Source organism: Melospiza georgiana, chromosome 4 (assembly GCF_028018845.1).
Source record: "Melospiza georgiana isolate bMelGeo1 chromosome 4, bMelGeo1.pri, whole genome shotgun sequence".
Lineage (NCBI taxonomy): Eukaryota > Metazoa > Chordata > Aves > Passeriformes > Passerellidae > Melospiza > Melospiza georgiana.
In genome coordinates, this window is record NC_080433.1 from 13,493,081 (window position 1) to 13,517,747 (window position 24,667).

Sequence of the window (24,667 nt, forward strand, 5' to 3'; positions counted from 1 at the left end):
TTAAAACCAACAGTTCTGCCACTACCTCACTTAATTCTTTCACCTTCTCTTAGTACTTCATTAACTGCTCAGAGCAGCTGTTTAATTACATGAAATCTAACCAAACTGCCCCACCACTTTAATATTAAACATCTCCTAGTTAGGAAGTTAACGTACAGAAATATTCTCTCCTTAGCAATTAGCTGAACACCTACCCTACCATGGCAGTCCACATGTGTAGTTCTCTGATTTAGAAACACCAAAGGAACACAGGGAATGCAGGCAGGGGCTTGTTCACTCAGCATAGTTAGTCTTGCTGTGTTTATGTAAAGACAAACTGCACACTGAAAGTGCCTGAACACAGGGTTTATTTGCAAATACAGCAAGCTCAGTAATTCAGGAATTCTACAGGCAAACGAGAAAGAAAGATCTTTAAAAGTGATAAAATCTTCTCCACACGTTTTCATTTAGTTTTAAGTAATTTCAGTAAGATTTTCTGGATTTATCTTTTCCGTTCTACTTGGGAAGAACTTGCTATCTTTGAGCGATTGACAGATTTCTATCACAGATGCAAAAACCTTACAGGCTATTGGCTTTCTGTAAAACTTATCTGAAGGTAAAAATTACTGCTCCTCTGTCCTCAGTCCCAGCTTCCCTCTGAACAGCTAAAACTGCCTGAATATGGCATTTTGTACAGAGGGCCTTCAGTTTGATCCACCTACAGACTCCCTGCTAACATCCAGTAGAAATTGCAGAGGTTTCCGACCCAGGATCACCCCCAAATCAGAAAGAGAACCCTCACTTGTCAGCACCCTGCCCCATGCAAGTGGGCAGCAGAACATGCAGACAGTACCTTGGGACAGCAGTTCTACCACTGGCCTCAGGAGAACCTAAGTGGTCTCTCCTGGTCCCATTCTAATCTGAAAAACGAAAATTACTGCACAAACAGGACAGAACATCTCCATGATCCTTAAGGAATTTCTCCTGTCCTACTGTGCTACGTGGACACACCCACTGGAAAGCCTGGCTCCTTGGGACACAGCCTTTATGTCCTTGTGCCATTAGTTGCAGCCAAACCACCACATTTTGGTATCTGCTTACTCACATGTGGTGGCTTTCACAGTTTCAGCTGAGCTCTGCTTTTGTGTAGGTTACAGCAAGTAACTGCTCATTTCCACAAAGGATCTGATCCAACAGCTTTCTGATCCATCTGCCATTGTACAGATGAAAATTCTCGAGAACTAACAACATGGATTTACAATATGCTTTTCCTTTTTTTTGTTTATCATTTTAACTCAAAACATGTACCAGCATTAACAAGCAGTGCTTTGAAAACAAACTCAAGTAATTATTACCTACACTGAGTTGTTTATAATAATGATAGATGAGAGGATCAAGAACAGGTGAGTTCTGCACTGAAAATAATTTCTGGCTACTAAAAACCTGACAGCTTCCTTTAAAACTACTGTAGTGTTAATTTTTCTTTTAACTGTTTGCAAAGAGAAGTCCTCTCTATTTTTTTAGACGATGCATTTACAATTACTTGCTCACAGCAGTCATAACATTCAATTTCCCATCCCACAATTCTGATTTTTCTATGTTATCAAAATGTCTGTGTTTCGTTTAAGAGAGGAAGAGAAGATAAGGCAGTCACAACAAATGTAACATCTGCTTTGCCAGCCCTCCTCAATGCAGAAACAATGCAGGATTAACATTCTGAAGAACTGTATTAAAAAGAAAAAAGTCACTAAGTAGAACACCTGCAATATGAAAAACAAGATGATGGACACAAACTGCCACGTTCCTCTAAGATATGACACATTTTCTTCCCTCCTCTCTAGGCGCTCTTGTTCCTGTCTCTTTTTGCGCACTTGTTCCTGTGTCTTTCTGCTCACTTATTCTCTCCTCTCTATACTCTATGATGTACTCTGGGTAAATCTGGTGTTTTTCAAAGACAACAAAAACAGCAGGATTGAACTCATTATCCACACAGCTGTCATACAGCCACAGCTTGGCAGCACACTTCATTGGGGGACGGACGTAGGCGGCGTTGCCTTTCACGTAGTCTCCAACCAGAACACGAGCCACGAACATGGAGTGTCCCTGCAGCGTGGTCTGACAGTAGGTGTGAGAATAGCAAGCATCTCTAGCAAAGTAACTTCCTAGAAAACGAGATGGAAACGTGGGTGTGAGGAGAATCTGTACATTGACAGCAAAATCTGAGCATCCCATGGATTTTCAGGAGGTATCTGACTCAACTTTCAGGACTTCTCTTACTCGTTTACCGAATGCCACCAAAATTTTTGCAAGAGGGGATTGCATTATGTAATTTTCATTCACTATTTGCTATTTCAGGAGCCATTTTTAAAAGCTGTACAAATAAGCACAGTACAGGTCTGTGTGTTGTGATGAGAGGGACAGACAAGAAAACATGAGGACCTTCCAAGATCACACTGAGGGCATACACACCCCTCTGCTCCCTGCCATACAAACCAATTTGTAAGTTCAAATTATGATCTCAGACATCAAAAAATGCCACCTACAGCAAATCCCAAATCACTAATGCTCTTAACCATTGTGAGAAGACTTACCCCCAACTCAAAGCAAATCCTGGCCCTCTTCAGAAGGATCATAATACCAATTCTTGGGGTTTTTTTTCTCCTACAGTTCCTTCAGAACCTTTGCTGCACTATCAGGGGAGTCTCAGCAGACATCTCACTTTCTACATACCCTTCCCATAGTTAGTTCCATTGCTTCCACAAATTCTCCAGTCAAAGTTCTGACTGCAGATCGTTTCCTTGAAGGCGACATCAGCTCCGTGGAAGAGGCGTTTTTCCTGCACTTCCTTTCCTCCATTTTCCTTTTTCATCTTTTCTTTTTGCCTGATAAAAATGAAGGGGAGGAGAATGTGAACCATGGAAGAAAAGGGAAAGTTAGAGCAATGGACTGAGTTCATTGAGAACATACTGTGAACATACTCTGGTGCCCAAAGAACATGTGGCTGCCCCATCCCTCAAAGTGTTCCAGGCCAGGCTGGACGGGGATTGGAGCAACCTGGGATAGTGGAAGGTGTCCCTGTCCTGTGCAGATTGGATGAGCTTTAAGGTCTCTTCAACCCAAATTACTCCATCATCCTCTGGACTTGGCAATGTTAAACTCTGCCTGCTTAGCTTGATTACCTCATTGGAGGAGGAGAAGAAATATGCACTATTACATGCTTTGAAGTCTCTTATGTTTTGCCAGATAAAAAGGTTTTATGAATCAGTAGCTGATAAATTTCTAGATTCCATAATTTTGCAGGTGAAAGCATTTATTTGAGCAGTATTTTTCTACTCCATTACCATTCCATACAGTCCTTGAATACTTAACTCTTGTTTTAAACTCGACAACTGTTCTAAGCAACAGCTTCATCCTACATCAAACTAACTTGAACATGTTTGAACTCCAGCTCTAATCTGCTGGTATCCAGCTTGGCCTATGTACTTAGTGTTCAGTATCACTGATGCAGATGTTGAAAACCAGAAAGGAGCTCTGGAACTCAGAGATCATCAAGTTAAAACACAAGGATTCTTTCTCAGTGAATACTGACTTTGTTCAGCAAAACCACTGAAATAAATCTGACTGGAACAAAAAGGCCCAAGCAGCCTTTATTGTAAGTATTTCATGTACTCTAATGGATAAAGATTTGTAACACAGAGCACATGTGCAGCAAGCAGTTATTGCTCCATCCCCAAGACAATCACTCTTCCACATCCCTGTAGGTATCCTCATCCCAGTTCTGCATCACGCATGTCTTTCTCTCCATGCTCCTCTCCCCCTTTTCCAAGGAGCCAGGCAAAGGGAACCTCCCCACAGAGCATGGCATTCTGTGGAAGGCCTCAGACACCAATCTCACTCCTGAAATTCTAATAACAAAATACCAGTCATGTCAAGGCACAGGTGGCAACCTCCTTTCTTTCCTAGAAAGCAGATACGGGACAACCTGTTCTTGGAGACTGCTTCCTCATAAGGATAGGGAAACAAGTACTAACCACTGAAACACCTTCCAGAGGGATGGGTTCTGAATCCTCTGTATTTTAAGGATGCTGTAATTTTTCATAGTCTGATGAAACAGCTGCTTTATTTCATTGTATTCAGAGGTTGTGTTGCTGATCACCACAGCCTATAAAAGCAAAAAAAGCATGAGGCTGCAGTGAGTCTGGAACATGTAGAAGCCTAACTCCAGCAGATACACTTTCAGAAGGGCCCCAAACTCTGTTTATGAAGAGTTATTAAATGCTTTAGGTCATGACTACATGAATAACCAAATACCAAGAAAATCAGTCTGTCACTCCTGCTTTGCAAGGACACCTCACCTCTCTTCAGGAAGGGTGTTGAAAGGTTTATCATCTCCAGGAGTTGACACCTGCAACTTTAAATCTCAATGGAACAGAAATTGCAAAAAGAAAATTTGACAGAGTATTCCAGAGAGTGTCAGTTTTATACCTAAAGCTGATTAAGAACAAAAGATCTTAGATAACAGCATCATTTGTAACTAGACATTTGTGGGAGCTTCAGCTATTGAAAATTAAACAAACAAAACATAAATACCTTCCTGGCATTGTAGTGTCTTAGCTTTTCAAAGTTAGAACTTAGCTTCGCTTTAATATGGACTTCAGAAAAAAACCCTACATTTCTAAACAAATGTGACTTCCAATACCTGCTTAAACAAATACATCTCCTTTCCCAAAGGAAACAAAGTCTATTTAGCCATTTTTTTTATTTATTTATCCATACATTTGTGTTTAAAAATCCATTAAGAAATGCTCATTTTTCCCAAAGAGAATTTAATGCAAAACATAATTAAAACATTACTCGAGCTCTTCTGCTTGTTTATGTCATGCATGAATTTTCCATTTTTTCTCCAAAGTAACTCATGTATTTTATCTTCTAGAATCAACATTTATCTCCATAAACTGCAGAAGTGTGATGCTGGCAGGCTGTCACCTGGAGATATCAGGTGTAATACTTTCCACTTTACCACAACTCAAACCAAGTGAGAACTCAAGATTACAAAGTGAGATCCCAACATCCCACATTCCAAAGTGTTTTAAGCAAGAAAGCTGTGGCCATCCTAAAAGGTAACAAGGAAACTAACATCTTACCCTACCAGACAAAAATTCCCTGTTCTAGAAGGCTGAGTTTAGAGAGAAAATAAGGTAGGATATAATTTGTGTTTCACAGATACATTTAAGTACTTACTGATGAGGAGATCACCCACAGGGAAGTGTTCTAAAGATCAGCTGCACAAGAAATAACTATTTCTTTGAATTTATTTAAAAGCCTTTAAAAATTTGAGTGAAATTTCCCATGTCTCAATACAGGAGCATTTTCCAAAGCTTTACAGCACAGCACATAAAACAACCAGGATATGCAAGTACTGACTGCACAGTCTGTGGCACCACAGCCCGAATTGCTCACCATCACCTACAGGATGAAGATCATGTCTCTGTATTTTGCTACTACATGTTTTATTTAGGATCACAGAATGGTTTGGGTTGGAAGGGATGTTAGAGCCCATCCAGGGAGGGCACGGACACCTTCCACTATGCCAGGCTGCTCCAAGCCCCATCCAGCCTGGCCTTGGGCACTTCCAAGGATGGGGCAGCCACAGCTTCTCTGGACACCCTGTGCCAGGGCCTCAGCACCCTCACAAGGAAGAATTTATTCCTAATACCCACTCTAAACCTACTGTCTGACAGTTTGAAGCCACTCCCCCTTGTCTTGTCACTCCAGGCCCTTGTAAATGATGAGCTCAGCACAAGGGGCGTTCAGGAGCAGGACATGTCCAGGTCTCACCACCAGCACCCCCAAGTCCTTCTCCCAGGGCTGCTCCATCTGTTCATCCCCAGCCTGGGTTGTCCTGGCCCAGGTGCAGCACCAGTACTGGTTGAACCTCATTGGATTCCCATGGATCACTTCCTACACATCCCCTTGGATAGCCCTGTCCTTCAGGTGTGTAACCTACAGTGTTCAGCTTGGTGTCATCTGCAAATTTATTTATACATGAACAATTCCCACTTCAACTACAAATGTACTTTTGCTCTGCTGCATCCTTCAGGCTCATGGTGTGATGCTTGGGGTGTCCTGTGCAGGGCCAGGTGTTGGACTCGATGATCCCAATGGGTCCCTTCCAACTGAGCCTGTTCTATGATTCTTCTATTCTCTGATCTCTTCCTGAGGAACTGAAACCTTTCTAGGTAAAAGAGAGGGTCAGCTCTCTTACACAAGGCCTGATCCTGTAAGAAAAGTACTTCTATTTATTTTATATGACAACAAAGCTGTTCTCCTTTCCATGAAATCTTTGTGGGCTTGTCCTTATTTCCCCAAGGATGCTTCTAGTGCTGATAAAGGATCACAGCATCACAGTGCTGTTGAAGGCTGATATGGCATAACTACACAACTTCAGCATTTTTCACCTTCAGGCCTGAAAAGGAAATCCCACTGAGTGTGAGCATTTGCTACCCTGTTATCAAGGAGCAGAGTTCCCAAAGCAGAGAAGGAATCCCTGCTCTGGCAGCAATTCCCACCAGTGTATGACTGCACAAGAGCAGTACTGTGTGCCTCACACCCTGAGCTCTGCTTCACTGGGGTGTTGGTTGGAAGGAACAGGGTTGGTGGCAGTGACCCCACCAGAAGTGACATCTGTAAAATGGACATTCACTCTCCACATTGCATCCTGTGCCTGCTGCAGTGCAGCAATCCTTGGCCCGCACAGCCAGGATTCAGCAGCACATCAGCCACACAAAGACTGACAGGAAACCACACATCCAGTGCACAATTTTCTCAGTTGTACATTAAAGACACAATTTTAAATCCAGCAAGAAGTTTCAGGATATAATAAAATCTTTTTTTTTTTCCTTTAAAACATTTAAAAACTACTAATTCCACTTTGTGAAAACAAAGACAGGAGAAAGTCACACCAACTTCCCAAACAGTGTTACCAATTCCCACTGTGCATTTTATACACTTCTTTCTACAGAACCATTCTCAATGACTTACAGATTAAGACATAGCAATACTCAAAAAATAAGCAATGTTACCAAAGCACAGATTCTCATTTTAAGCCAAGATGACTTTCTGCCTATCTCACAGGTTCCTTTTTAAAATGGATCACTTCCAGCGCAGCAGATTCTGCCAGGATTATTTGTCAATGTCTGAAGAGAAGGCAGTTCATCGAGTTGGAGCTGTCAGGTCTTACATGGTCACCACAAGCATGCAGAATCCCAGCCACTCCCAATATTACCTACTGCAAAAACACAAGCTTAGGGTCCCACAGAAAGATTTCATCTAGCTCAGGCTTTCACTTTTAGTGCCAACAGGTATCATGGGCATTGTCACTTTTCCTTTCCTGTGAAAGGCACTCACAAGTTCAAGAGATTGTTCTTAGGTGCCAAACTGAGCTCCTTCTACTCACACATCCCCACAGGTACAACCAAAAGATACTATGGATCTGTGCACTGCATTCCAAAGCTTTCCACATTCACCCCAGTGACTCCAGAAACACCCCAACACATGTACGCAACTAAAATTCAGACAAGTTTTCAGAGCAAGTATGGGAAGCAATTAAGTACACACAGCTCAAGACACCTGAACAGAGCAGAGGTACCTGCCTTTCTGGCACTCTTGGAAAAATTTATGCTTTTTAGTTAAGATGCTGATAAGCCAAGGGAAGAGCATATTCCTTTGTTACTTCCACTGGGCTCCAAGTATCACAGGCAAATCTTCAAATGGGCTGCCTGCCAGATTCCCACACACTCTCATTATTATTTCATCTTTTCTTTATGAAAGTCATGACTCAACAGCAGGGTCTCTCTAGCAGTTTTGTCTGACCCTGTCTATGCAGTAAATAATCAAGTGTACTTTGCTATCAAATCTTGTTAAACCACTGCCTCCTTCACTATCAAATTTTGTTAAATGGTGATTTTATATCAACATAGCACTCCTCCTCTTTTCTAAGTGAAATGCTTTACTACACCCTGACACTGACACACAGCCACACACTGGTGCTCCTCAGCCCCCAGGGCATCTGTGCCAACACAACCTGGTCAGCTTCACACAGGATCCTGTGACACAGTCAACAAGGAAAACCTCTCAAAGCACTACACAAAAGGCCCGTGTAACACAAAAAAGCCCTTTTTTTTTTACAGTTCTGCAGTACTTCCAAAACTGCTGCTCTTCCAGAAGGACTGCAGGACCTAGAAATCTAAAAAAACACCCACACATTTTGGTCTTGGTAGACTAAATAAGAACACAGACTTTGGGCAGATAGGGGTTGGGTTTGTTTTGTGGAAGACATCACTGCAATGTTTTTTTTTATTTTATGGTTGTAGATCTTGATTTCTGGCACCTCCTGAGGCCAAGGTCTGCACTCATATCCATGATGTATGTGACAGTACTGGAGGATACAGAGATTTCCTTTCCTGAATCTCCAATCCAAATTTACCTCCTCCTGCCTCAAACTCAGTGAGTTTTGGTCTTGTTGTTGTGTGGAGTTTTGAGTTTTTGGTATGTAGATAAATGCCTAAAATGCAGTTGAAGTTCAAGACAATTTGGCAGCTGTTTCATGAGCCCTTGGGAGATCACCTAGATCTTTAGCACACCCACCCAAGAAATTACTCCTGTCCCTTTTTAGCATCCACACAATTACAGCTGATTCAGTTAAACTCTGAACTGTGCTTTTCCATCAGAATTACAAGAAGGGGAGAAAAAAAAGATACCTTATATCCGAAGTCAGGCAGTGCAGATGCATCCCAGTGACTAGGACAGCTCTGATTTGGAATAGAAGAATCCCTCTGGCTGCTTGCCAACAGAGAGAAATGAAGTGTTAGTAATTCTAGCACTGCTCCAGTTGGAGCATCCTCTTTAGCCAATTCCTGTATTTAATAATTAACAAAATAGACCACAAAGAAACTGGGAAATAGCCTCAGTCTGTAGGCTGGGCTCTGCATGCTGCCACTCAACCACCACAGGCCTCTTGCACTTGCTTTTATAAGTAACAGCTGTGGCTGGAGTACCTGCAGGTATGTACCCCAGGCAGCAGGTGGGGCACCACAACTGCAGTTTGTGACACAGTCCCATGGACAGGCTTCAGCAGCAGCACTTGTGTCTTTGTATACAATTACTGCCAGCACTGGGACCCATTTTGCCTTATGATTACTTCTAAAATATGAAACAACAACCTAAAGAGCACTTACCCTGTCTTTATCTTCTGCACATCTTCAGAAGACACGTATTTTGGTCGCCTGCAAACCTGTCTTCGAGTTTTAAAATGAATATTTGTCTGAATCATTTCTTGAGGAGAAAAAAGAGAAGGAAAAAAAAAGTTATGAATAAGTCTACAAGACAGGGACATCTTGTCCTCATCAGTCATCCTTTAATGAAAACTGCATATTCACTGTCAATTCTACCTGCTGAGGAGTAGTTGCACACAGGCTGTATAAGGTTCCTGTCTCTCCTGTATCTCTGTGACTGAACCTCTGCCTATCCTCCTTGCTCCCTCAAGCCACTCAGTGCTCTTTAAACATTGCTACAGCAGCAGGAAGATGCCTAACTTGTATTTTTTACCATCTACAGTGTTAACTTACTTTCCTTAAAGTTTACTTTATGGCTTTATGTGAAGACTATGGACCTTTATATTTCTGGTCAGATGTGAGTCTGGAGAGTGTCAATGAGTAAGGGGGAAAGGTTCCTTTTGTGAGGAATTTGCTCTGGGCCACCACTACCTCACTTCCAGTAAGTGAAATTGGTGGTGTCAGGAGAGGAAGTCATACCTTCTAAAAGCTGGAAAACTTTGCAAGAGTCTATGAAGCACTGCATAGCTGTAGATGAGAACCTTTAAAATCACTACCTTTAAAATTGAGCTCATACTGATGTTGGCCAGCCTGGAAAGGTACAATGGCACATGGATCTGCTTGATACAAATTCTCAATAATAGCAGAAGATGGTGAAGTCGTGCTGGTCCCTTCTTCCTTTGTGGGGAGAAGAGAAAAAAATGAAGAGAATGAGAAGTATCACAGTCAGGACTAAACCCTGGATAACTAGCTGAGGTAGAGGGAAAGAAGAGGCCAAGTGTAGGATGACAAGGAATCTACCCGAAATTATGGTGGCCTGGGCTGATTACTGAATATTTGTAACATAAACACAAATAAATAATTAGTAACTTTAAATTCCTGTAACAACTTGTGCTGGATTTGGCTGGGGTAGAGTTAAATTTCATCGCAGTAGCTGGTAGTGGCTGTGTTTTGGATTTGTGCTGGGACAGTGCTGATAACACAGGGATGTTTCAGTTATTATTTAGTTTAGGCATGCACAGAGCCAAGGCCTTTCCTGCTCCTCTCCCACCCCACCAGTGACAGGACTGGGGGGCACAAGGCCTTGGGAGGATGCACATCCAGGAGAGCTGAGCCCAGCTGGCCACAGGGACATCCCAGCCCATACAGCATCACTCCTGTATACAAAGCTGGGGAAGGAGGGAGGGAGAGACATTTGGAGTGATGGTGTTTGTGTTCCCAAGAGCCTGTGAGCTGAGATGGAGCCCAGCTTCCCTGGGATGGCTGAGCACCTGCCTGTCCAAGGGAAGAGGGGAATGAATGCCTTGCTTTGCCTTGCCTGTGCACACATTTTTGCTTTAGCATTTTTCACCTTCAGGCCTGAAAAGGAAATCCCACTGAGTGTGAGCATTTGCCACCCTGTTATCAAGGAGCAGAGTTCCCAAGGCAGAGAAGGAATCACTGCTCTGGCAGCAACTCCCAGTCTTTATCTCATGCCACGAGTTTTCTCACTCTCTGCCCAGTTCCATGCCAGGGAAGGGGGCGAGGCTGAGCTGCAACCGGCTGTGATGGGTACACTCAACTCCTTATCAGACCAAAGTTTGGTTCAGGCTCCAAAGGAAGCAAAGGCCTAGGCCAAGAACTTTTCTAGTCTAAACACTTTTCTAGTCTAAAAACCCACAAAGGAACAGGGTGACATGGTGAGCATTGATGCATATGAGCTTGGAAACAAACACTGATGATGTGATTAATGCATGAATAGCAGGTGGTTCTTCCAAGACTAATTTGCCAAGGAACAAAAAAATTGCAGGTGTAAGGAGTCTCACTCTTACCTTTTACTTTGCTTGTGATTTAACTATGAGCCAAACACTTCATTCCACAGGTAGGAAAGCCTGAGTGAGCTCCTTGCAAGCTCTCCCTGCTAAAGAGCAGCTGGACAGCTGCGATCTCTCCTGGACCTGGGTCACTCCTTGAGGTTGAGTACTCTGTGAGGTTACTCTGAGTCTTTTAAACTCTGCTCTATCCAGCACCTTTCTCTGTCTACTTTTCCAAGCCCTGGATCACCTTTGTGTTCTACCTTTTGTGCTGCTATACTGTAAATCACATCTGTTATGAACAGATGAAGCTTCACTGCCTTACCCAACACTGTCAAATTCAAGCACAAGGACTCCCTTAATTAATGCTGTTGAGAAAAGGGGAAAGGATGCAGAGGCCCCACATATTCCTGCAGAAGTGACTCAAAGCACAGGATGTGAACTCACCGGTTCTCCATATTCAATCCACTTGTCTTGGTTGTTCTTCCAGTACCAAATCCACTGTGTGGTCAGCAGGAATGTGGGTTTGGTGACTGATGATGGTGTAGAGAGGCGTCGAACCAAAGAAGAAGAGCAGGTCATTGTCTGGAAATTAATGTTCTTACTTGGAAAGCTGTAAGGACAAATTCAGGTTTATTCTAGTTAGGAATGCATATTTTATCCTCTCATCCCCAGTTTAAGCTGGTGCCTTTTCTCTAACATAAAGTAACCACACCTAATTAGATCTGAAATAGGGGTATTTATTTCCCATAGCACGTGGCAGCTCTGAAAGCCATTTCCAAGCTTCAAAAGTGAACTCTGGCCTGTGAGACACCAAATGCCACCTCAATCACATGTGGCACTGCCAGCTTTACAGATAATGTCAGGCTCCAAGTACAGTGAGGCAAAAGGAACTTCTGTGGTAACTAGGTGTGGTTACAGTCTTAGTACAAAAGCAGAATGTGCAAAGTATGTGACTGAATCTGCCAGCAAACAACTGCAGCCTATCAACTTTCTTCCTTTTCTGTGGTTACAAAGGATGCAATCACAGCAACCACAGCTGTGAGTTCTGCAAACTGTATTCATCACTGGAGCCACCTGGGCTCTTACTCCTGCAAGGCTTGAAAAGTTAAATTCCCAGGCAGGAAGACTTTGATGGCAGCTTCCTCTTGGGAATATTGCTTGTGATCTCCAGAAAACTGCCAGTCAAAATCACCTGGTGCCCCAAGAGGCATGGACCAAAACTAGAATACTATTTTGTGAAGCCAAACTTGGGGTGCCCTCTGAATCCAGGTCACTTTGAGTGGGACTTTTCAGAAAGGAGCTAAAAGGAAAACACACTCTTAAAATAGAATTAAAGAAGAAGAAAAAATAAATGGGCTGCTTACACAAAGGACATTTCATAAAATGTCTCTAGGTCCATAATAGATTACTATTATTGGTACTACAGATACTAGCTGTAGTAGGAAAGAAATAGCTGTAGAGAAGGACCAGCTCTGAAATGTTGTCAAAAGGCCCAACTTCATTACTGTAAATAAACTGATTAATGACCTGAAATTCTAGTATTTTAAACACTGGCTTTTTACCTTGTACAGAGTTTTACATGCAAGATATAGTTTTGTTACTTTTAGAAGACAAAACTAAACTGGGATTTTCATGCAATCATTCTTTCTTTGCTTTTCTAAAAGGAAAAATTCTTATTTTTACATCCTCCCTTCTGAGAGGCTCGGTAACCAGAAGCTGAGAAGTCAGACATCTTTAGGAAGGAAACACAAGTTTTCCTACACAGGTTCAATCACAAAACTCCAAGCAAGGAGTCCAGCATTACTACACCTGCTGTTCTTTGGGTCACAGTAGGCCTTTTCAATTTCCTCCATCATGGAAAGTTCTTTCCAGGTCAACCCATCATGTACCTCCCATTTATATGGCAAATGGTAATGAACAGATTGGCATCTATCTGTAATGAAATCAGACATAGTCAAGAATTCTGCAGTCATTAACACAGAGAGCAAGACAAGAAAAAACCAAAATAGAACCAGCATCTTTTATACTCTGAGGCTTTCTCTCCTGGGCTTTGGTATAAGCAATGAAGACAGAGTGCTGAAAACAGAAGGGGAGTGTGTTTCTGCAGTCTTATCAAGAAAAGCAACATATATATATTATATATATATATATATAATATATATATTTTTATATATATATATATATATATAGACATATACACACTGCCAAATTTATTTGAAAGACACCTGTAGTGGTTTTGGTTCGCTAATTTGAGATTTTTTGGTTAATCTACTAATTAGTGTGGTTGGTTTAGTGTTGGTTAACTACTAGTGCACTTACTAGAATGTCTTGATTTATTTTTTGTTGTGAGGTAGAATTAGGAGAAAAGTAAAATAGGCTGAAAACTTTAAAAGGGTATAAATAGAAAATAAATAGAAATTTATTAATAGTAACTAAAAGAAAGAGCAATAAGAATCAGAACACAATTTTTAGGATACTTCCCTTTACAACTTTTTTTTTCTCATTGATAATGTAGAGAGACAAAACCTAAAATTTTTAGTTAGTTTACTACTTCTAGAATAGTCTTTCTTTAGTTTACTTATGGAGAGAAGTCTTGTTAATTTTATGGAGCCTTCTCTACAAGAAAATAGTTCTCTTGTGGCACTTAATTTCTACAAATAGCATCTGTTTGGGGAAATTTGTAATCATTAAATCTTTCTCATTTTCTATAAATTTTATCACAGTTGTGTTTATGGGCCATGTCATCTTATGGGGTATTGGTTTAAAGATGAGTTGTTTAAAAGCAGAGATTCTTAATATCTATCTCTGAAATTATCTATCTCCAGGACTAGAGATCTTTTCTTTCTTTGGGATACAGGATCTTTATCACTCATCTATCTTTTTCTGTTTAAACTTCTTATAGGATTGTAGCTACTTTAATACCTGTTTACTTTAGTATGGAGGTTTTTGCTTGATATTTACAATTTGCACACTTTTTCCTCATACTTAAAGTGTTATAGGGAAAAAAAGAGTCCTTCTCTATAGTTTTACAAGAGAATTTTAGCCTAAAACTAAAGGCATTTCTTCATCTTTCTTATTTGGGACTTGACTTCTTCATCGACTTTGGTGTTTTAAAGGGCTTTGCCACAGAAACGTACCCAGAGCCTGCCCCCATCAAAAGGGCTGAAATAGGCTGGATTATCCAGAGGATAAAGGGTTTAAGTATACCATTTGGCTTTTTTCTGATTATGTTTGTAATTCTGACAGTGTTTATTAATGACTTGGAAAGAAAAGAAACCACTGAGGAGGCACAACTGTCACCACTAGCCCGAGCCACTGAGCAGGAGTGCCTCTGCAGACAAGTCTTCAACAACTTTTCATAAAGCTTACCCTTGTTTTTGCAGTACTTCCAGACATAGAACAAACAGATCTCATCACAGTTATCTTTTTTGTTGTCCTTTGAAGCTTCATCAGAGGAACTGTTCTTTTTCCCTACAGCAAAGAACATCAAAATCCATATTTGCTTTAGGAGAAAGATTCTGCATTTGGTATTTCATCCCAGAAATAACACGGATGTCAAATCCTTGCAGTAGCAAAGTCAAGCACTTTAAGGGTCTGACCATCTCTCATACAACCCAACAGAGAAGTCAGGGCTGTGTGACTGAACAGTAAGCCCTGACACTGGAAGGAGACTCAGTGAGAGACCTGACAAAGCCATATTCATTGTCTAGAGACAGCAGGCAAGGCAAGATCCTGCATGCACTGATACAATTCTGTCAGGCTGTGTGAAATCAAGGCCCAATGAAAACCACTGGTCTCAAGAATGGAGACTTGTAAATAATCCATACCTTTATCTCCTGCTCCTGTTGGCAACTGGTCTCGGCTCTGGGCAGGTGCAGTGCTACTGGGTGTTGAATTTGCAGATAACCCTGACATGGGAAGAGACAAGAATCTTGACTCCATGTTTCAGAAGGATGATTTATTACTTTATGATATTTATTATATTAAAAGAAAATGATATATTAAAACTATACTAAAAGAATAGAAGAAAGGATTTAATCAGAAGGCTTGAAAGGAGTAGAAAGGAATGATAATAAAATCTTGTGACTGCTCACAGCCTCAACACAGGTGGCTGTCATTGGTCATCAAGTAAAAACAATTTCACATGCTGGGTAAACAGTTCTCCAAATCACATTCCAAAGCAGCAAAACATGGAGAAGCTGAAGCTTCTCAGCAGAAAAGATCCTAATGAAGGCATTTTTCGTAAAATATATCTGTGACAACTGGGACCTGTGTGAGAAGACTGAATGAGCAGCACTGCTGGGCCACAAGCTCAGCTAGCTGATATCCCAATCTCTGTGGAGAATTGGGATATCACATGTGTGGAAAGTCACACGTGTGATTTGATATGAAACATTACACCATCCATTTGTGGAATAACTAAAAGAACCCCCGTACTCCAGAAAATACTGGACTCTGACAAGCTTTAAAGCCAAGGTCCTTCTGCCCAGAAGAACAAGAGATTTACAAGTTGCTCTTCACTCACTGGAAGGTGTATCGAGACAACAGCTCTAATGACAAAGCTGTAGTAATTCCCTATGGACAGTAGGCAAGGCAAGATCCTGCATGCACTGATACAATTCTGTCACCTTCCTAGCTAGGAAAAAACGTGTCCAGGACAGTTACAGAGCACTGCACAATGCTTGGGCAGAAATTCAAACACTGTCTGCTGGCCATCTGGTGCCATGGATTTCAGCACTCAGCAAGGCACACACATAAGCTGCTGCACTCAGCTACCACTGGGAGCTGTCAGGCTGTGTGAAATCAAGGCCCAGTGAAAACCACTGGTCTCAAGACTGGAAAGTTGTAAACAATCCATACCTTTATCTTTCCATACCTTTATCTTTACCTCCCACTCCTGCTGGCAGCTGGTCTTGGCTCTGGGCAGGTCCGGTGCTACTGGGTGTTGAATTTGCAGACAACCCTGACATGGGAAGAAACGAGAATCTTGACTCCATGTTACAGAGGGCTGATTTATTATTTGATGATATTTATTATATTAAAAGAAAACGATATTGTAAAACTGTACTAAAAGAATAGAAGAAAGGATTTAATCAGAAGGCTTGAAAGGAGTAGAAAGGAATGATAATAAAATCTTGTGACAGCTCACAGCCTCGACACAGGTGGCTGTCATTGGTCATCAAGTAAAAACAATTCCACATGCTGGGTAAACAATTCTCCAAATCACATTCCAAAGCAGCAAAACATGGAGAAGCTGAAGCTTCTCCACAGAAAAGGTCCTAATGAAAGGATTTTTCATAAAATATATCTGTGACAACTGGGACTTGTGTTAGAAGATTGAATGAGCAGCACTGCTGGGCCACAAGCTCAGCAAGCTGATATCCCAGTCTCTGTGGAGAATTGTATCCATCACATGTGTGACTTGATATGAAACATTACACCATCCATGTGTGGAATATCTAAACAACCTCCAGTACTCCAGAAAGTACTGGACTCTGACAAGCTTTAAAGCCAAGGTCCTTCTGCCCAGAAGAACAAGAGATTTACAAGTTGCTATTCACTCACTGGAAGGTGTATTGAGATAACAGCTCTAATGACAAAGCCATATTCATTGCCTAGAAACAGCAGGCAAGGCAAGATCCTGCATGCACTGATACAATTCTGTCACCTTCCTAGCTAGGAAAAAAGGTGTCCAGGACAGTTACAGAGCACTGCACAATGCTTGGGCAGAAATTCCAACACTGCTCTGCTGGCCATCTGGTGCCATGGATTTCAGCACTCAGCAAGGCACACACATAAGCTGCTGCACTCAACTACCAGTGGGAGCTGTCAGGCTGTGTGAAATCAAGGCCCAGTGAAAACCACTGGTCTCAAGACTGGAGGGTGAGAAACAATCCATACCTTTATCTTTACCTCCTGCTCCTGTTGGCAACTGGTCTCGGCTCTGGGCAGGTCCGGTGCTACTGGGACCTGTGTGAGAAGATTGAATGAGCAGCACTGCTGGGCTGCTCAGCCAGCTGATATCCCAATCTCTGTGAGGAATTATGTCCATCACACATGTGATTTTCCATTAGCACTCCACTGCTGATACCACAGAGGTGCAATTACAGTTACAAAGCCCAGCTAGTCACCGTTATTGCCAGACACTCAACTGCTGTTTTCAATGCAGTACTTCAGGCAATAAAAGTGCAGCTCTCCCTCCCATATGACTCTGCCATGACTTCCTCCATTCTTGCAAGTGCATAATAGCAGAGAGGAAAAAATGTGTATATATTGCAAGAAGAGAAATACAAAAGCTGATTCCACAAGGAAACAGTTGGTACTATTATCTAGGTATTTACCTTTTGAAGGTGGCACATCCAGCATGCACTGCACTGTTTCCAAAGTTGTCTTCACTTCTTTAGTCCTTCCAACTACTGGCTTTTTCAAATTATTATTTCTGTTGTTGTGTACTGAAAGCATCAAAAAGATGGTAGGGTTTAGCTAGGTAAGGCAAGAACAGTTTCTACCTCTATCACTCTCAAAATCATTATTAAGACCACTGTTTCTTGCAACTTACCATACACCTTCTTTGGTTCCCTGTTGAATTCCATATGCTTGTAATTATATATGGCCTGGAAGTGTGAAGCTATCTTCCCATCAATGCCTACAGTTTCCAACACTCTCAATGCATGGTCATCCAAGAGGTTATGGGACATTAGGCACTGAGGAAATTTACACTTCCCCTTGAGAAAATAGTAACAGACATGAAGCTTGTTGCAGTTGCTTTGCTGTTTGCAGCGATAACCTTTTTTGTTGTATAACTGGCAGGTCTAAAAGTGGAGAGGATACAATAAGAAATGGAAAAGCAAAATTAGAATTTTTGTTTATCCTACAGGCATGCAGCAGAAAAATGGTGATTAAAAGTCATGTGTTTACAGTGACTTCTTTAATCCAGACAGATTTCTTGCACAGAGGAGCAGGTATTTTAAGCTGACTCATGCATTTTCAGCTTTGAAGTTGTACGTGTTTTGTTTCCAAGAAAAGCCAATTCAACAAGGTTAGGAGTGCCAAAAATGGATGCATAAAATGGATGCAAGACAGTTGCATAAAAGACTGGTTTACAGTTATTCTACTTTAAAAACCCCTATAGCATAATGAACAACAAAGAACAAATATCTCCATAAAAACATGTTCACTGTGTCAAATGAGTTATCTTTTCATGGAGCTGAAACTGAATTTGCACTTATTTGTAAGGCTTATCCTGCATTGAGTTTACAAAATGGTAAGAAAACTGCTTTGAGATTAGAGTACATATGGAAAAAGCAATGCACTCTTTATTCCTCTATTCACTAAAAAAGAGGTACACAGAGAATCATGAGGGATGAAATTACAGACCAAAAACTCCTTCACATTGACCACTAAGCACCACAGTAACAGTTTTGCTCCCAGAGCAGCCTGTAATAAGAAAGCTTCTTTGAGGAGGACACATAGATGTGGCAGAGAGCCCTAATGTCACACTGGGACACTCACAGGTCTCCAAATCCCTCTTCCCAGGAGCCACCAACTGCTCAGGGATGATGGGTTGGGCATCAGTCAGTGGGTGGGAGCAACTGTACTGGGAATTACTTGTTTCTCTTGGGTTTTACTGATTTCTCTCCTTCTCATTACAGTTATTATATATTAGTTTATTTCAATTATTTTAGTATCCTTATCTCAACCCACAAGTTTTACCTCTTTTCCAATTCTCCTCCCCATCCCACCAGGGTGGGAGAGAGCAAGTGGCTGCATGGTACTTATCTGGGCTTAAACCATGACAACGGAGAATCCACTAATTAGCTACATCAAGAAAGCACACTGTCCCCTTGCACCGGCCAAGAAACAAAAACAAAAACCAACCAAAACAAAAACAAAATAGGAGACCCAGAGAGGTGAGGGAAAGTGTGAAAACCCCTGATGTTGTGGCGCTGTTGTGTTTTTCTTACTCTGAACCCCAGTTCAAGTCAGAGAATTCCAAAGTGTCCTCTTTCTTGAGAGCTTCCTACTTGCCATGTCTTCATGGCACACACAACTAGTCAGCATTTCTAAGCAGGAAACAGCCAAACTGTTTTTTACATCCAACCTCCAAATTCTCAGATTTATGAATGGCCTGCACTGATCCCAGTTTTCTCTTCATTTTGCCATTTTACTGCATGATAGGAGTTAAAGTTCTCAATTACTGGTAATTATTGATGCCTGCCGCCAGGGGTGAGGGCTGAACAGATTTCTAGTAATCACTGAAGGGTAATACCAACCAAGAACAGTTTCTACTATTTGCTCGCTACTGGGAACAATTAGTATTCTCCTTGCTTACCACCACGTTCCTTCAGTCTGCCAGTAAAACATACTTTAAAACACTACACAATTTAAAAGAAAAAAAACATCTGCTTTGTCAAAGTCTAGCACTTTCACAGTGGGGAACAAAGAAACAACAAAACTGTTGTGTCAACAAATCTGTGGAGATTATAACCTGCAAAAGACAAGGGCAGTACTTTGGTAATTTCTTCACCAGGAACAGGGTATGACTGACTTTCAAACAGCCATACCTTGAAGAGAGTACTGCCCTTATACACACATGCTGAACCAGAATGGAATGTTCAACCAAATTTAACAAACTCAATGAGTGGCATACAAACTGGGCAAAGATTCCTTTGTAGAAAGCCAGTGTACAAAAACTCCCTGCATTTTGGAAGAGCCAGATTTGACACAAAACTGACTGCAGTCATTTGGTCATTTTCTCACAGGTTCTTCTCATCTCTTACACCCTCAAGCACCAAAATGTGTGCAGACCTGTGCAGGCCTACATGGACTGGAAAAGGAAAGGGGCACTCACTTCCTAGTCTTCATCTCACAGAGAAGAAGCAACAAACTGGGTTTTGGTCATGCCTTTAACTCAGTAAGCATGTACAATTATTGTGATCTTTCAACTCTCTCTTGCTTATCTCACCCTCTGTAAACCTCTGGTGAAGCTGCTGACATTTCTCTTGGCTGTTTTGAGCAGCTTTATGGCCACCCTGTTGGGATAACAGAGCTGGCAACGAGACAGGCTGTAGCCTTGCTGCCCACCTCCTGCTATCAGAGGGCAGGTCTGCTCCTGACAGATCCCAGATGACAGGGCCTTCTCCAGATGTGTACTCTGGGTACTTATTGAACAGTTTTACTGCTGTGGGGGTGGTTTTTAAATTATTTCAAGTACACAGCCCTTTCACAGATCTGGCTTTTTGTTGTTTTACGTTGCCATTCCAATTCCTCCTTCATTCTGACTAAACCCATTTCATATCTTAACAGCTGGACATTAGGATCAGAACTCCACATTCTCTTGCCCTCTCCCATTCCTAATGAATGAAAACTTTCTCTTAAGAAACCTGTACAACTCACATCAGGGAGGAAGAATGCATCATTCTGGAGAAGCAGGACTTGCAGCTCATTCTCACTGAGGCCAGACAAATCATGATTTTTTAGAACTTTCTTGTTCTCTGCATTCATGATGTCATGCGAGTACTTACAAGAGCTGCAAGAAAATACACAAAAATATCAATATGTACTCCTTTAGTCAAGTTGATTTACAGAAGAACCTCAGATAATGTACAACTTGGGAAAAGCCATGAGAGAAAGGTGGCTTGGTGAGAGTCTCTGAACATTTAGATGGTGTCTGTAATTAGCCAGAGGATGGACAAACAGCAGAACTCCTCTGTGAAGTGTGGTGACCCCATCCTCGTCCTTTTAAACTCCAATGCAGGCTGACCCCAGGCATTCTTTGCCTCCAGGAAGAGCCAAGTCAAGTCACATGACCTAAACAACCCGAGGAAAAGTTAATTTTAAAGGAGTACACCAAAAATGCCAAAAGTTACAGCAGCCAACAACATAGAAGGTTGTTGTCCTAGGGATGGCAAGTAGATAAACATGCAAGAGTCTGCACGAAACAAAAGCAACAGTGAAGCTGAAAACAACATATTTTGTTATCTTCAGTGGCTGTGATGTTTTATTAAAAAAAAAATCAAAAACAGATAAGAAAGTTTAACTTATGAGTTTTGATTAAGGAAACAAGCTACAATAATGAAGTCACTGCTGCCACTTACAAAGCCAAAAGTCTGATGAGTATGAATTAGAGAGGGAGATTGCAGGTTTTTTTTCATCTATTTGAAATGGTACAGCAAATCAGTAACAGAGACATACATTAATTTATTGCAGTAAAATGCAGCTTCCTCATGTCCTGCTCTTCAACACATAATGTGATACAGCTTTAAGATCAGACATACTCAACCAGTGAAAGTACCTGTTAATTTACCAGATTCAAGTCTATCCCTTTCTCTTTCAGCCTCTAGCTAACTCCTAAAGGTCTCCTCGTGACAGTTTTACCTCAAGGTGTGTCTGCTCCAAGGTGTGTCTGTGTTTACTGATTTTTAACGCATACCAAAGTGACTTTAAATACTTTGTGCTATTGAGAGGGCAGGATGGCTGATCATTATGAAGGTAATGGCCTCATTGCAAACTTTAATTCACACAAAGTCATCCATCATGAGTGTCTGCACACAAGGCATTTCCAACAGTGAACCCCATGGGAGCTTGCTCTATTGTCTGTAATGTAACAAAAAATAAGAAAATCTTATCATCCTAATGATGAGAGAGAGACATGGCTTTTCCCCTCCATGCTATCCAGATCTTAGTGCACAGTGATCCATTTTTGTAGTTGCAAAGCTGATTGCTCTTCTGCATTTGCCTTTGGTTTCCTTCATGTTTTTTAAACCAGGCACCACCTTAGGCCACCTGTGGCTAGAAGAGGCTGCCAGGCCTGCCCATCCCTATTCCAGAAACTGGGACTGATGCACCTGGGTGATCAAACAGTGCCTCTCAAAGAAAGGGCCACAAGCCAAGCAATGACTTCCTACAAAACTCAACTTTTGTAACTCTCTCGAGCGAAACCAGAGGGCATGTCAGCACTTTGCTTTTTCCTTCTGAGAAATAGGTGTAAACAATTCCACCCGGATGCCAGGAAGGGCTGAGCGACGCGTGCGGAGACGAACAGATTTAAACAAACAAAAAGGAAAGGAACAAAAAAACCCAAATCGTCGGCGGGGGCAGGACACGAGTCCTTTCGGAGCAAGGATCCCCCACGGCTGATCCGAGGGCATTCCTGCCCGCTCCTCCCGGGGCACCAGGGCGGGAGGGCGCATCCAGCGGGGCGTGGGGTGTGGAGGGAGCTGTCAAGGGTTTGGGGGACATGGGGGTTGCAGGGTGTAAGGCGGTTTAGGGGGCATGTGAAGGCGTTTCGGGGGTGTGAGAGGTTTGGGGCTGAGGGCATTGGGGTCTGCCCGCGCTCACCTGGGCCCCAGGTGGCACCTGCCCATGAGGTGCTGCTTGCAGAGGTGCAGCCGCTCGCAGCCGTCGCACTCCTTGCGGGCACAGACCCGCGCGTCCGTCACGGCCAGGACCACCTGGCCGCCCTCCAGCAGCAGGAACCGCCGGGGGCCCGCCGCCGACAGCGTGTCCTGCAGCTGCAGCGCCGACAGCCCGACTTTCTCCTGCAGCTCCCGCAGCCCCAGCCGCCCGCCATGGGCGCACAGCGTCTGGGTGAGGAAGCTGGACACGGCCGGATCGCACATCCCGCTCCTCCGCCCGGGACGGGACGCGAACGGACTGTGGCAGGAGCGGGGCGGGAGCGGGAAGAGCAGCAGGAGCGAGGCGGGGACTCGTCACCGCCCCTCGGCCGCGCTCGACGGGAATCGAAACCGAAGGCACGGGCGGGGCGGCGGCTGGGGGCAGGGACCTGCCCAGCATCGAGGCCTTCTTGGCTGAACGTCACACGGGAAGTAAATAATGCCAGAAGTGCCTGAAAGGACTGTGAGGTTTCCTTGTTGTTATCACGGAATCACGGAATGGCTTGGGCTGGAAAGGTCTTAAAGATCATCTCGTTCCGGCGCCTACGTGTGGCATAGTCTCCTTCCACTAGACCACAACACTTCCAAGATGAGGCAGCCACATTTCCTCACCTTGTTAACTTTTGCATCTACACTAACACGAATTCAGTGCAGAGCGTTAAGCATATAAAGAAGGATAAAACGCATAACATGCACAAATGACTCTAATACTAATTTATGTGGCAATGCCATTACTTTTCTTTCTTCCTGGCTGGCAGGGAGCTGCTGATTAGCTCTGGTTGCAGCTGAGTGTCGTGGCAGGGCTGTGAAGCTGTGCTGGTTTTGGATGGGGTAGGGTTCATTTTCTCCAAGTGGCTGCTGTGGGGCTGTGTTTTGGATTTGTCCCAAACACAGGAATGATAACAGAGATGTTTTCATTATTGCCGAGCAGTGCTTGCACAGGCCAAGGTCTTTTCTACTCCTTGTACTGCCATGCTGGGGAGGGGCTGGGGTGCATGGGAAGTTGGGAGGAGGAAGGCTGGGACATTTGGAGTTACAGCATTTGTCATCCCAGCCCATGGTGACATGTGATAGAGCCCTGGTCTCCTGGAGATGGCTGAACACCTGCCTGGCCTTGAGAAGCAGGCAACTAATTCCTTGATTTGCTTTGCTTGTGTGTGCAGCCTTGGCTTTCCCTATTACACTGTGTTTATCTCAATCCAGGAGTTTTCCAGGTTTTACCCTTCTGATTCTCTCCCCAGTCCCACTGGTTAGGAGTGAGTGAGTGGCTGCCTGGGCTGGCTGCTGGCTGTGGTTAAACCAGGACAGAAGTGCCAGGTTCCTCTTAGTGTTTTAGTAGGGCTGGGGGGGGGTCTGTGGGATGGGGAAGAAGCACAGCAAATACTGCCTCGAAAGAGGGTTGAGGATTAAATCCATTTAAGTTTTATACTGAAACCCTTTGGAAATGTAAGTTTCAGGGACAGTATCAAGTGCTCCCTCTCGATCAGAAAGTTAACCTTGAAAATAAAGCAAGTGGCCTGTGTTGCCTATTGCTGATGGCTGATTTGAAAGGCATGTGAAACTACAAAGTCACAGCCACTGTTCAGGTCATGAAGAGAGAACCACCTCCAGGAATAAGGCCAAGGTGGTAGTGCCTGTGGTATGCTGTTTCTTTGTTGTTGAAGGCTATGTAAGAACCTTTTCTTTGGGCATATTTCCCCATATCTCTCCCTTTCCTGTGAAATTCGAACCAATGAAATGATTTTTAAAAAGCAATAGAATAGAAGAGGTAGGAGGAGGAGTTTGCCACGTCATAGCTTTAGAGAAGTAAATTGATTGTTCTGGGTTGGTTTATGCTCTAGGTGTGGATATTGGCATTCTCAGCTTGTCAACAGATCAGGAGGATAATAAAACTCAGATCCATACTTGAGGTAGTTTCAGGACTGACTGATAAGGATAAAAATAATCCAAACATTGAGTCAGCAATATATTACTATCTTTAAACAGTAGATAATAATGAATCAGGCAAATTGCACAGTACTTTGCTTATATTTATTTGTCTTTTGTTCTTTATCCATCCAGTTCCAGTGAAAACATACATTTCTGCATTAATCCATCCAGAAATCTGAACTACTGGCCTGAGGAGTTTTGCTGCACATTTTGTTGGAACAATATTAACAGTATG

The 24,667-nt window shown here is 42.7% G+C and overlaps 1 protein-coding gene across 1 annotated transcript; it reads right to left on the bottom strand.

Annotated features, from left to right (window-relative positions):
* Positions 1-330: 330 nt before the first annotated feature.
* Positions 331-22,808, bottom strand: LOC131083111 (zinc finger CCCH-type antiviral protein 1-like). Its single transcript, XM_058023455.1, has 16 exons — positions 22,448-22,808; positions 20,504-20,636; positions 17,667-17,919; positions 17,449-17,559; positions 17,009-17,077; positions 15,984-16,070; positions 14,935-15,015; positions 14,477-14,578; positions 12,917-13,040; positions 11,552-11,717; positions 9,869-9,989; positions 9,216-9,312; positions 8,739-8,820; positions 4,011-4,141; positions 2,710-2,861; positions 331-2,141 (listed from the first exon to the last, which is right to left on the bottom strand). The coding sequence occupies exons 1-16, from the start codon at positions 22,726-22,728 to the stop codon at positions 1,786-1,788; spliced, it is 2,346 nt and encodes a 781-aa protein (XP_057879438.1). The 5' UTR covers positions 22,729-22,808; the 3' UTR covers positions 331-1,785.
* Positions 22,809-24,667: the final 1,859 nt, after the last annotated feature.

Coding starts and splice junctions, on each gene's coding strand:
- LOC131083111 (XM_058023455.1), bottom strand. CDS start 22,728: ATGTGCGATCCGGCCGTGTCCAGCTTCCTCACCCAGACGCTGTGCGCC. Junction 4,142..8,738: donor TGCCTGACTTCGGATATAAG/GTATCTTTTTTT, acceptor TTGCTTTTATAG/GCTGTGGTGATCAGCAACAC. Junction 2,862..4,010: donor CTCTGGAAGGTGTTTCAGTG/GTTAGTACTTGT, acceptor CATTTTTATCAG/GCAAAAAGAAAAGATGAAAA.